At 43.2% G+C, this 13,243-nt stretch overlaps 2 protein-coding genes across 3 annotated transcripts in view; both read right to left on the bottom strand.

Annotated features, from left to right (window-relative positions):
* Positions 1-5,127, bottom strand: part of LOC149043784 (uncharacterized) — a 33,157-nt gene extending 28,030 nt beyond the window's left edge. The window contains exons 1-2 of the mRNA XM_089210789.1: positions 5,124-5,127; positions 4,582-4,710 (exon numbers count right to left, since the gene is read on the bottom strand). Coding sequence (XP_089066915.1) covers positions 4,582-4,710; positions 5,124-5,127 — 133 coding nt within the window. The remainder of the gene's footprint in view (positions 1-4,581; positions 4,711-5,123) is intronic.
* On the bottom strand, positions 611-4,469 carry LOC149043785 (uncharacterized). 2 transcript variants are annotated; one of them, XM_089210566.1, is made up of 5 exons: positions 3,632-4,469; positions 2,835-3,376; positions 2,034-2,426; positions 1,599-1,754; positions 611-1,348 (listed from the first exon to the last, which is right to left on the bottom strand). In XM_089210566.1, exons 1-5 carry the CDS (start codon positions 3,843-3,845, stop codon positions 818-820), a joined length of 1,836 nt encoding a protein of 611 aa, XP_089066692.1. In that variant the 5' UTR covers positions 3,846-4,469; the 3' UTR covers positions 611-817. The 2 variants fall into 2 exon arrangements, with proteins under 2 accessions (XP_089066692.1, XP_089066693.1); XM_089210567.1 differs by lacking the exon at positions 1,599-1,754 and adding an exon at positions 1,787-1,801 and having other exon boundaries at positions 619-1,297.
* Positions 5,128-13,243: the final 8,116 nt, after the last annotated feature.

The following is a 13,243-nucleotide window of genomic DNA, read 5'->3' as shown; positions in this document are numbered from 1 at the left end:
TTTTAACATGTCTCTTGTTTGAAGATGTCCAAAACAGCTTGCACGGAATAGCCATTCCTCCTTGTGGGCCTTTTGAGTGCTTCCTTTTTCCAGTCACTTTGCAGGAAATTTCACCACCGTTCTCTATAAAATAGGATGCAATTCTGCTGAATTCCATCGGTAAATGTCCAACAATTTTCTTCCCATCGATGCCAAGTTCTTCATAAACAGCCACTGCAAACTTATCGTCTTCGTTTGACACTTCTCGATCAGTCAATAAGAAATCGCCGATTTTGGCGAACGCGTTTACAAGGGTTATGCTTCACTTTACTCGTGTTTGTACATATAAGGACAGAAACTTGTTCGAAAAAATTATCTTTAATCAAGATTATTTTGTATATAAAATGTTAGCGAATAGACGTTTCAGTTTCTAGTTTGAACATTTTCACGTTCGTGTAGGAATTATTGCAAAAATAAACTTGACTTGATACACATCAGCTGTTGTTGATTTCAAACTTTGCTTTATTTATCCCAGTACTCGACCTCGACAAATTTTTTTTTCCCATGAAAACCATTGAAAGTTTGAGGTGCGGCCAATACGCGGGTGCGGCCTATCTGCGGGTAAATACGGTAATTACAATACGTACTTTTATAAATATTTACAAGTGCAAAATATTTTAGTGGAAAACCTATTTACAAAACCTTCTGATTCACAAAATATTTTCAATGCAAAACTTATTTACAAAACCTTCTGATTAAAAAAAATGCTTTAGTCAAAACCTATTTACAAAACCATCTGATTCTCAGCTTACTTCACGCTAGTTCAGTTCGTTCATGATCAGTTATAGCGCGCTGGTCCATTCAAACACGAGCACGTCCTGAGTAGTTGAGCAGCGGTTTTCTCGTTGTTCTCATACTTCTCCCAACTTGCGAATAGTTTTGCCTGAATGTTTCTTGTTGTACGTCGTTGAATTCGTTTCAGTTTGTTGTCAGAGACCAGCCTGATTGTAATAGCTGTGAGTTTTGCCTCCCGATCAAGTAACTCAATTAAAAGGTATAGGGGCAAACCGCATTGTCCTCCAACTCTGCGATTGAGGGCGTTATGCCAGCCTTCCAGGTCGTTATTTGTGCGGACGGGCTCCTTGTACACGCACCAGTTTCTTGGGGTGAATACTTCACTCTCAATCCACTGTCGTCGGATGTACTGGACAAGTCTCCCCAGCTGGTCGGTTTGGGCCTGCTCCTCGAGTAGGTCGAACATCGGTTGGATTTCCGGATACGGGAGGAACGGGAGGGCCATTAGCTTCCTGATGTACTTGTAAACGGAATCGTCGTCCATGTACGCCCTTTGGAGGCCAAGCTCTTGTACCTTAAAGTAAAAAATGGTAAAAAAGGTGTAAATAAAGTGCAGTAAAAACCCGCGACCCGCATTTTAGACGATAATGGATTTTAAGTAAGTTCATTTTAAGTAAGTTCATTGTCAGATGATATAAGAAACTAAATAACATTGGTCACGGTTCAGTTTTGGTCAGTGTAATGCCTGAAAATTTAGTGTTGTAGTTAAATTTAGTTGTTTACTGGATGTAATTTGCCAAGAAAAAAAAACACGCAATACACACCTTCCTCCAGACGGCCTGTGTCCAGTGAAAGACACATCCCTGAATTTTTACAGTGGGGAGCACTTCTCTGATGGCCGACCAAATTGCCTTCTCAAAGTCGACAGTGACCTTCCTGACTGAGAGCTGGGGCATAAGGTGAACTAGATTCTGGAGCACCTGGAAATAAAAGAACAACCCAGTAAGTCATTTTTCTTACAATCATTCTGAAATTCAGAAGAAATTCAATGTGTGTAGAAAGCGTAAAAAGAAAATGTTATTGATGTGTTCTTTTCCAATATGAATTTTCAAAGTGGTTAGTTATCTTCTCTTATATACTTCAGATTTAATATATCAGAATAGAGAAAACAAGATCAAGGCGAAAAAGCGGCAGAACGCGGCCACGCGAAAAAGAAAATGGGGACTGATCCTTCTCTATGGCAATAAATGTTAACATACCTTTTTATAGTCCTTTGCCTTCTTGCTGGACATCAGTACATAAGCCAGTGGTACTTGCTTGGCGTACTCCCCTGATCGGACAAACGCGTTTACCGTCAACAGCTGCTTGAACAGGTGGCGAACAAGCTTAAAGGTTCCGTCAACGTACCATGTCTTTGCACGGGCGAGAATGGTGAGTTGCTCCTGTCTTGCAAATAGTAGGTGGCGCCTATCCTTTACTTCGATGTCAGCACGGAGGAAGCCGTCAGGGATACAGTCATCAACCAACTCAAAGTCAAGATCTCTTGGGTGTTCTGGACGTAGTTTCTGGCGTAGACGGTTGGCTGCTCGCGCGATGTACTCAGGTTTGGGTAGGGCTGCGCACGGGGCTTCAGCGAGCTCTTCCAGCAGGACCTATCAATAACAATAACATTAACACTTAGTTGACTACACTCTCTTTTTTTCTTTCAAGAACGTCTAATTTTTGGGGTTGATGCTGCTGAACTGCTCATTATTACAAACTGAATGTTCTTAATGAATGTTCTTAATACGTTACTAAAAGTTTGGACAATCTCAGCCTCAACGTTCTTACAAAAAAGGTTCTTATAAAAAAAGAGTGTATTTCATTATGAGTTAACTTAAAAACTCTTGCTATTTATTTAAATACTGGAAGTATAATTTTAGATTGATTTATTCTTAGATTGTCTTTTTGCCTTCAACTTCGTGATCAATCACACAGAAACCCAAGAAAAAATTCGACAATATCCAGTTCTATGAAAATAAACTTAACTTGAAACGCCAGCAATACAATCATTAACATACCTCATTGACTATTGCTGAAGCCGGCCTGAATTTGTCCTCAAGAGCTTTGGACTTTACAGTGGAAATTATTTTTAGTGCCGTAATAGCTCCCATCTCCACAGAATGGTTGTGGGCGCTCTTCCCTGCTTGGAAGGTTCCATCACGCTCCGTCACTGAAGCCTTGCACGGATTTCCCTTTGGGCGCATCGTACACTGCCAGTAGGTTGCGTAGGGACGCTTAGAGTGGACGTTGTAGGTGAACCCAAGGCTGTCGACGAGACTGGTTTTTCCACGACTCGTGCCGTTCTCGACTAAGGTGAACGTGACTGGCTCCGCAACTATCGGTGGTTCTTCAGGAACTGGTTCCAAGATGGACGGTTCTTCGTCCGGTTTATGCGGCTCTGAAGACGTGTCATTGCTGAGAGAATCCATGTCCTCTTCCATGTCCTCGACTCGGGTGCTCTCTGCATCAGACTGATCTGCATAGGACTCGCACACCGCGCACTGCCAGTCGATTCCTTTTCCGTCACGAACAGCGGCCCGGTAAAGCTCTTGCGATATACCTTTTGAATCAAAGTAAAAATCTAATTAGGCCAAGTAAAAAAAAAGAAATGTTTCTCGTCCAGATTTTTATATAAAAAAGAGAGAGCGTAATAGTTTGAGTTTTTTTGTTACTTTTAGGAGATGTTTTCTGTTAGGTGTAAGATAAGCAACAACAGTTGTATAAAAGAGAAATTAGATCCTCCATCAACTTATAATCCTGGCCCAGGTCTCTACTTTTTAGAGTATCAGAGTATATATAAGTAAATATACCTTACCGGTGTTACACATTCGATGGTTCCAGCGAAAACATCCATCGCACTGAACCGCTTGCTGCCGAGGCCGTACCAGTTCGTGACAAACAATACAGTTTAAAATCTGCGCAGTAGCCATCCTGATATTAATAGTATTCCGAGATAAAGGTTTCCGAGATAATTCGTTATGAGTCGTAGAGTGTCGTAATCGTATGATTGAAATGAACATTCTTCGCATGCCAGTGTGCTTTATACACTTCGAAGGATCGAAATATCATACCAGTTAGTTTCAAGCAATTAGATTGGTTTATTTAGAACAATAGGGTAAAATTAACAAGTTTTAACACAATGAGTTTACGCGTCTATTCATATGGTAATATACAAGCGTGTGTTTCTTGTAATACTTATATACTCTTGATCGAAGTTATAATATGCGCTGGAGTTATAGAATTAGTAGTAGTAGTAGTCTACAGTGTATTTATATAAATCTCTCAAAGGCAATTATATAAATCTCTGTTATCGACAAATAAACCTTAAAGAAGAACTTAAGGAAAAGGTTGCACACACGCGACTTTATTGCTCTAAGTTAAATTCAGCAACGTACAGTGCCGGTGACGCGTGGCGTGCCGTGCATTTATGTGGGCCCACTGTGTTTTAAGTTGCGCGTACTAAGTTCGAACGTCAAGTAAATAACACACAGAAGCAAGAAGAAGTAATGGTAAATTTTTATTTAGAGTAAACTAATACATTGGCGAAGTGACCAGTAGGACGTTGGCCAAGCGACTCATCGCGTTGGCCAAGCGACCAAAGACGTTGGCGAACGTGACGTTGGCGAAATCACTCGTTGGCGAAATCACCAGATACCAAATTGCGTATAGAAATAAAGGTCGGCGTTTTCGGTGTCCAAGCTTAAAAAGGCACATGGTAAAAAATACTGTAAAATCCTTTGTACGAAGGAATAACTTCACACTTACCTGACCCGTGAAACTTTACCAGCAGAAGAAAGAGTGAGTAAATTTCATATTCACGCAAAGACACTATCCTATCAGACCTTTGCTGATGCTTCAATGAGGGAAGGTTGTGTCTCAATCTTACGGAAGTCACTTGAAGGATGGACTAGAATGCCCTTCTTCGTTTTGAGACTGGGACCGAGTGTCACGATCATATTCGGCAAATTGCCTGAACAACATGATGGATGGTGCGATTTATGCTCGAAAACTCTATTTATACTAGACACTTAGGACATTTGCATGAATTGTAGAAACTTTTCTTCCGGAGAAATGTTCCATTCGGAGTAGACTATGCGTGAAACTTGCGAATGTGTCGAATGAGAACAGAGGCACCGATCGATCACGCGCGCGTAAATGAAAGTCACGCAAATAAAAAATAACTTGTAACAGGCAGATTTCTACTCCTCTTTCTTGTTTATCAACCTTGGATTCTTTTCCTAAGGCTACTAAATATAATCAAGGTCGGGTTCTACTGATTTATCCCCTGTGGGGATGCACAAGAGTACCCATATTCCTAGGGCCGGAAACGGAAGTCAAGTGGATGACAAGTGAGATAATAACGCAATCCAGACGCGCAAACTCAGTCTGTACATAGCAAGAAATGCGGGAAAGTCAATTTGAAGACATCTTTTTTTAAGAGTAATTTTCCTCAATTTTGATATCAGCTTCTTCGTGTATCTTCGAATCATGTCATCTAAAAACATCTCTAAGACTTTTAGTTTTGTGCCTGATGTAAAGAGGGACTTTAAGATACGGTATAGTGAATCTGTACTACGGCTACTTTGGCCGCGATAGACTAGGGTGGGTACGGCGTATTTCCCTCCAAATACGAATTGTTAAGTTACAGCGTCACTACGGCGAAAAGCTCAGAGCCTAAAGCGTTGTTGTGCAGTCATTCTATTGGCAAAAGTGTCATCCTTCAAGGAAGCAAGAGAGTTATTCCGTCTTTGTTATAAGATGAATTACATTAGTGATGACGAATTTTTGTTGCTTTACGCTAGCTACGAATCGCAAAACCTAGAACTTCCGTATGACTCGTTATCTGAATTTGACTTCGAAAATTTTAGCGACGACGAATGTTTGGCAAAGTTTAGAAAAATGCACATACCGTAATATTAGATGCAGCCAAGGGAGTGTTTGTGATGGAGAAGAAGCTTTATGCTTGCTGTTAAAACGCATGTGTTTTCCATGTCGGTACAGCGACATGGAACATTTGTTCGCCAAGCCTGTTCCTGTTATCAGCATGATAACAAATGAAGTGTTGGATTACATTTAAGCAACTCACGGTCATCGTATTTAACAATGGAACCATCAGCTACTAAGACCCAGGAATCTAAAATACTACGCCGTTGTGGTTCACAAAAAAGGAGCACCACTGGATAACTGCTTCGGGTTTGTCGACGGAACTGTTCGGCCTATATCTAGACCAGAATGCAACCAAAGAATCGTCTACAACAGGCATAAACGTATCCATACTATCAAATTTCAGTCAGTCGTTACCCCAGACGGAATGATTACTAACATGTTTGGACCTGTTGATAGGTACTTTAAAATGTTTGAATTCCAATTTTTATGTTTGCTTATATGTGTTTGTACGGTTTTTGTATTCGACCATTAACAAAGGCTTTATTCTAAGAGTGTGGCAACAGCAAATGCAACTTTATTTACGACGTACTTACTAATTCTGAGTTATCAACGCACATTACAGGGACCGCACAGAGGGAGGGGCTGAGGGGATCTTAGGCCCCCCCCCCACTTTTTTGCAAAAATAAATTAAACAGAAAATAATTTAACAAAAATAAAGAAGTAAAAAATAGCCCCCCCCCCCTCCCCGCTCAAAAACTTGCTTCGCGGTCCCTGCGTTGTATTTTTCAGGAGGGAAGAAAAGATGATGCCGGGATGTTGGCAGACTCCAACCTGTTGGCAGATCTCAACCGATATGCCCTTTCGCCAGCTGGACGGCCTCTGTGTAAATGTGGTTCACTTTGCGAGTGAACTCCCAAAGCCCATTAGAAAAAAAGTTTTGACTGCTCAGATGTAGGTATTTAGCAAAGCCATGAGCTTCGTTAGGTCTTCTGTGGAATGGCTCTTCAGAGACATTGTAAACTATTTCAAGTTTTTGGATTTTAAAAAGAACCTGAAACTTAGTTTTGAGCTCAGTAGGGAAAATGTATATTGTTAAAAGACAAAATTGTCATCTAGCAAGAATTTTCATGATAGGTGTTTTTTGACTTACTTAAATGATGGAAAATGAGTGGAAATAAGATATTGCCATACACCATTTAGTAAAAATTATAATAAGCCAGTAGATCATTTCTTATTCCTTTTGGCGGTCTTACCTTACAGGTAGAATTTCGGTCACCTTTTTCTTAATTTGATCGCGAATTTGATAGGGAGAAAGATGTTTTTGCATAAACTACAATTTGCGGCTAAATATTGGTATATTGCCATTAGGTTGCGAAAATATTGTAGCGCAAGCTATTCCCCAGGGGCCCCCTCTGAGTGACCTTACCTTTGGGGTCACGTGACTCATCAGTAGACCATGTGCTAATATAGTGGTGTTGTGTTTATTAAAAGCAGTTTTAACGCCATGTTTACTGTGATTTGTGGCGTTACATTGGTGGCAGCGGTGAAAAACCTCGAACTTAACAGCTACCTGGGATCAATGGAGTTATATTGATGGTCTGTGTGACCGAATTTCGACGTCTTGTGTGGTTCCGTGTGGAAATTTTGATTGTGTGTTTGCTCGCGTGGTCTCGTTCATTTGCAATAGCGGAAAACTCAATCGTGGATTCAGGAGTCAAAGGTATGAGTTGTTCGATGCCAGTCAACCCTTTTAAACCGACCAACCCGTTTACACCAGCGTCTGATTCATCAGTGTATTATTTTGGAAGTCCAAGTCGCCGATTTCACTCTGCAAACCCATTCGCACCCGAAAGCGATACAGATCATAATTCAGCCGATTTGTTTACACAACGCCGAAAGTTTAACAAACCTGTTAAAAATCCAGCAGATTATGATGGTAGTCAGTCGCTTCGAGACTATTTGAGACACTTTGAGCGTTGCTCAGTTGTTAATGCACCTATCATCGGCCATCCCCTGGGGGGGGGGGGGACCCCGAGCAAGGGTGGGGACTTTGTAAAGGACCCTGTCAAAGTTCTTATTTTCCCCCTCCTAGGTGGGGACACAGAAGAATCAAAGTTCCCCTCCCTGAGGGGAATCACCTTGAGCAGCTTGAAACCTGACAATAAAACTGTACTTTATACCCCTAACGAAATGTCATGTTTTAATAGTGCTTACATGTTCGTAACAATGCAAATTTCAATGTACTGCTAAATACAATTACACAAAAAAATGTTAACCAAAATACAGCGTAATACACGATGTCTGTTCAGCTGACTTTTTGGACTTAAACCGAATATTTACAACAATGTTGATGAGCATTTCTGATCTATTGACAGCATATCATAAATGATAAACTTGAAATTGACCTGTTTCGTTTGCAAAGTCCCCTGTTTTCCCCGCGGTGCAAGGCTTTTGGAAAACAAACCTCCCTCATTTCCCCCGCCTCCAGGGTAAGTTAATCGTTCAAATCCCCGTTGAATTTGCCCGGGGTCCCCCCCCCCCCAGGGGATGGCCGATGATAGATGCATAATGGTTGGAGCAAAGATGAAGCTGCCGTATTTCTGGCCGCAAGCCTTCGCGGCGAAGCTCAAAAAGTGTTAAATGGCATGTCTGATAGCGACTGTCGAAATTACGCGAAGATTGTTGACAAACTGGAGCTTTGGTTCGGTGTTGAAAAACAGCGCGAGTTACATCAAGCGCGTCTGCATAATCGTCGTCAACAAGAAAACGAAAGTGTTCAAGCTCTTGCTGCAGATATCAGGTCTATGTCCAGTCTAGCTTATCAGGATTTATCACCTGACACTCAAGAAAATTTGCCGTTCAGCATTTCATCGATGATATCAAAGATCAAGAGGACAGGCTTCGCCTACGAAGAGATAAACCACGCACTATGGACGAAGCCTTGTCGCTGGCTTGTGAGCTTGAAGCATTTCGTCTCCTCGATAGTGATTTGCGAAGAAGCTCTTCAAAGGTTTGTTCTATGGATGAAGTTGAAAGGGAGCCTGATTTGTTTAAAGCTCAGATGGAACTGTTACGTTCTGACCTTCACGCGCAACAACAAAGTCAGGAGACCCAGCAAGTTGCTCTCCAGGAATTAGTTCAGCAAATTTAGCAGCTCTCCCAGTCAATGTCTTTGAACACTTCTGAAAACCAGCAACGCCAACCCTCTTCACGTTATTCCAACCGAAATGGTCCATGCTGGGATTGTAAAGAATTTGGTCATTACCGTCGTAACTGTCCAGCACGTAAGTCACATGAACGAGCCAAATTGGGTTCGGGAGACGCCAGCAGGGTGTCGCCCACGGGCCAGGGGGATGCCTGAATGAGAGTGATGTTGGCCCTACAACTGGACATGACATGAACAATGCTGTTCAACAACAGCAGGAACTAACTTCTTCTGATGTGCTCATGGAAAGGTCACAAGTTAGTAATAAATTAAGAGGTCTTTATATGCCTGGCTTTGTTGGAGGAACTCGTGTTATGTGGTTGATAGACACTGGTGCTGCTCGTTCAATTTTGTCGTTTAAGATTTATAATTCTTTACCTGCCAGTGCCAAGTTCAGTTTGAGTTCAGCCAATTCTGCCATTGCTCTTGCTGATGGTCAGCAAGCAAAAACACACGGACTGGGGCATGTTGTTGTGCGCCTGGGTACTAAAGAGTTTGAAATGCATGTGATTGTGGCTGAGGCTGAGGATGAGGGCATTTTGGGTATGGACTTTTTGTCACAAGTCGATTCGCGTATTGACATTGTAAAAGACCAAGTGTCGATTAATGGAGAAGTGTTTGACTGTTGTGATTTCAAAAACCAGCCCCTTGGTTCCAGAGGCATGGTACGACGTTCAACATTAATTGAACCTTACACCGAAGTCATCGTTCCAGTTACTGTTCAGAAGCGTTCTGCGACCTTAGATCCAAAGTCATCTCAATTAGGCATGCGATTGTTAGAGCTTTGCCTTAACTCACATTTGCAGCAAAAGTGCCTTTATGTTGCAAGGACCCTGGTGGATGTTAAAGAGGACCGAGTGGTTCCTTTGCGTGTTTTCAATGTTTCTGACAATGTTTACAACTTGGCTGCTGAGACTGTGGTTGCCCTAGCTGAGCCAGTTATTGATGTCACTTCACTGGAAACTTATGAGGAGAATGGGAGTGTTGTGGGCCAAGCTAGAGTAATGAATCAGCATGTAACAGGAGAAACGATTGAAAGGACTCTACCGGAGCCGTTACAGGAACTTCTTGAACACTGTACTGATTTGACTGACAGTGAAACTGCAAGACTGAAGGAGTTGCTGTATGATTACCAACATGTCTTCTCCCTTACAGAGGGGGACCTGGGTACCACACAAATGGTCAAGCACCGAATTGAAACAGGCAATGTGCTTCCAATCAGGCAACAACCCCGACGCACCTCTCCATGGAAACAGGACGAAATAGAACGGCAGGTAGCAGACCTCCTGTATCAAGGGAGGGTGACAGAATCGTCAAGCCCTTGGTCATCTCCAGTTGTCTTGGTGACTAAAAAGGACGGAAGCCAGAGGCTGTGCGTTAACTATCGTCAATTGAATGTAGCAACTGTTAAAGATGCCTCCCCCTTGCAAGAGTCGATGATTCACTCTCTGCTTTAAGCGGTTCAAGATGGTTTTCCACACTGGATCTTGCGTCTGGTTACTGGCAAGTGGCCATGGATGCAAGCACCAAGGAAAAAGCAGCATTTGTAACTTCTAGCGGCTTGTATGAATGGAATGTCATGCCTTTCGGGCTCTGCAATGCGCCAAGTACATTTGCCAGATTGATGGAACTTGTCTTGAAAGGTATTCATTGGAAAATCTGCTTGATTTACCTTGATGATGTGATTGTCATGGCGCCTACATTTGAGGAAGAATTGGAGCAGCTGAAACAGGTGTTTGAGAGACTTGCCCATGCAGGACTGAAGCTTAAGCCGAAAAAGTGTTTTCTCTTTCGGAAAAGGGTTTCGTATCTTGGACATGTGGTCACAGAAGAAGGCATCACTGCCGACCCTGGAAAGGTGGAACAAGTTCGTACATGGCCCGTTCCAGAAAGCAGTACGGAGGTCAAAAGCTTCCTCGGACTTGCCTCTTATTATCGCAGGTTCATCCCCGCTTTCTCAACTGTAGCTCAACCACTGTACAAGCTAACAGAAGCAAAGACCGAATTTTTTTGGACAGGACAGTGCCAACAGGCTTTCGACGGCCTGAAAGGGTTACTTACCTCCGCTAGAGTCCTGGCCTATCCGACCAGGGAGGGAAAGTTTGTACTAGATACTGACGCGTCAGACCACGGAATCGGTGCAGTGTTGTCACAGCTTCAGGACAGGGTGGAGAGACCTATTGCATTTGCAAGTCGAACATTGTCTAAGTCAGAAAGGAACTATTGTGTGACTCGTCGTGAACTTTTGGCAATTGTTGAGTTTGTTAAGCAGCACCGGCATTACCTGCAAGGTGCCAGATTCTCCATTCGAACTGATCATGCCCCCTTGCGCTCTGTTATTAATGCCAAGGATCCAGAAGGACAGCTCGCGCATTGGATTGAATTCTTAAGTACTTTTGACTTTGAAATCCAATATCGAGCAGGACAACGACACCAGAATGCTGATGCACTTTCTCGCCGACCCTGCGATGACCGTTGTAAGTGGTGTCGGGGTTGGAAATCTCAGAAACAAGTGTCAGTTGTTCATGTGGGTGTCCAGACCGAGGTAAAGGTCCCTAACCAGGACAATGAGCAACCTGATAACTGTGAAGGAACCGTAGGTGATCGTTGTGCCACAGTTAAGTTAGAACCAACATGGACGTCTACCTTCTTGAGGGAGCAGCAGGTGGCAGATTCTGATCTCAAGGTCATCATTGGATGGAAGAAAGCTGGTGAAAGAAAACCTTCATGGGAAGTGGTTTCCCCTCAGAGCCGTGCAGTAAAGGCCTTGTGGTCACGGTGGGACCGGCTCGTCTTCAGAAATGGTGTACTTTGTCGCAAATGGGAAAGTGATATGGGAGATCAAACAACAGATCAGATTGTTCTTCCAGAAGACCTTCGACAGACTGCCTTTGAAGCTCATCATAGTCACACAACAGCAAGCCATCGTGGTGTAAAGAAGACCTTAAGTGCTCTTCAGTCTCGTTATTATTGGCCAGGACTTACATCAGCAGTTCACAGATTGGTCGCCAGGTGTCACGTCTGCGGATCAAAGAAAACATGGGGAAAGAAACGTCGTTCTCCCTTAAAACAGTACGTGGTAGGCGCTCCTATGGAACGGATCGCAATTGACATTCTTGGGCCTTTGCCAGAAACTCCACGGAAGAACAAGTTTATACTGGTGGTTAGTGATTATTTCACTAAATGGACTGAGAGATACCCATTACCCAATCAAGAGGCCACTACTGTTGCTGAGAAGTTAGTGAATGAGTTCATTTGCCGCTTCGGCGTACCCCGTGAACTTCATAGCGACCAAGGAAGAAACTTTGAATCTAAGGTGTTTGCTGAAATTTGCAAGTTGTTAGACATCGAGAAGACTCGCACTACTCCAATGCACCCCCAATCTGACGGACAAGTTGAACGTTTCAACAGGACACTCGTCGAAATGCTGCGTGGGAAGATTAAGGAAGACCAAAAAGACTGGGATCTTCAGCTTCCAGCTTGCATGATGGCATATCGAAGTGCTGTTCACGAGTCGACAGGTTTTTCACCTAATCTCTTAATGCTGGGTAAAGAAGTGGAAGTTCCTTTGGATGTCATGACTGAAACACCTCCTGATGCACCGCCACTCAAGACGGACTATGCCCAAGCAGTTCAAAAGAGATTGGCCAGTGCACATGATTTGGCAAGACGCCATTTGAACAAGGCAGCCATACGCCAGAAGCGGAACTACGATAAGCGGCTTGCTGGCAGGTCATTCACTGTTGGAGATTCGCTTTTGTTGCACCTTGTTCGGAGAAAGAAGAGGCGAAATGCAAAACTGGACTGCCCGTGGCAGGGACCTTATCTGGTCATATCTGTGCTTTCAGATGTAGTTTACCGCATCCAGAAGAGCAAGAACGCCAAACCAAAGGTGGTTCACTCCGACCGATTGAAGCCATACCTGGAACCCCTACTAGAGAAGTGGATTCCAAAAAGGCTGGTACAGTTATCGAAAGAAGGAGAGGAGGGGAGAGAGGCACCAGATGTTGATTCTCCGGTTTTTGTCGAAGAAGGACAGTCAACCCCATTTGAGAGAGAGGGAGTTGATCTAGTCGAGTCGACAGTGGGAGGAGAAGAGGATGATGTCACCCCGAGACCTCAGAATGCTGATTGCATTGTTGTTGATAGCAGTGACCAGCCTGATGATGTGAGGGAACGTGAACCTCATGTGGAATAGCCAACTTCTAGTGCAGATAATCTAATCCCAGAGGCTTTGAGCCATAAAATGGAAGAGTCAACTAAACAAGTTGTACCTGAAACAGATTCAAACGCTCATGGGAGACCTTCAAGGCAGCGGAAGCCTCCGAGTCGGTA

This window comes from Pocillopora damicornis, chromosome 6 (genome assembly GCF_964200805.1).
Source record: "Pocillopora damicornis chromosome 6, jaPocDami1.2, whole genome shotgun sequence".
NCBI lineage: Eukaryota > Metazoa > Cnidaria > Anthozoa > Scleractinia > Pocilloporidae > Pocillopora > Pocillopora damicornis.
This window is presented reverse-complemented; position numbering and strand designations above follow the sequence as displayed.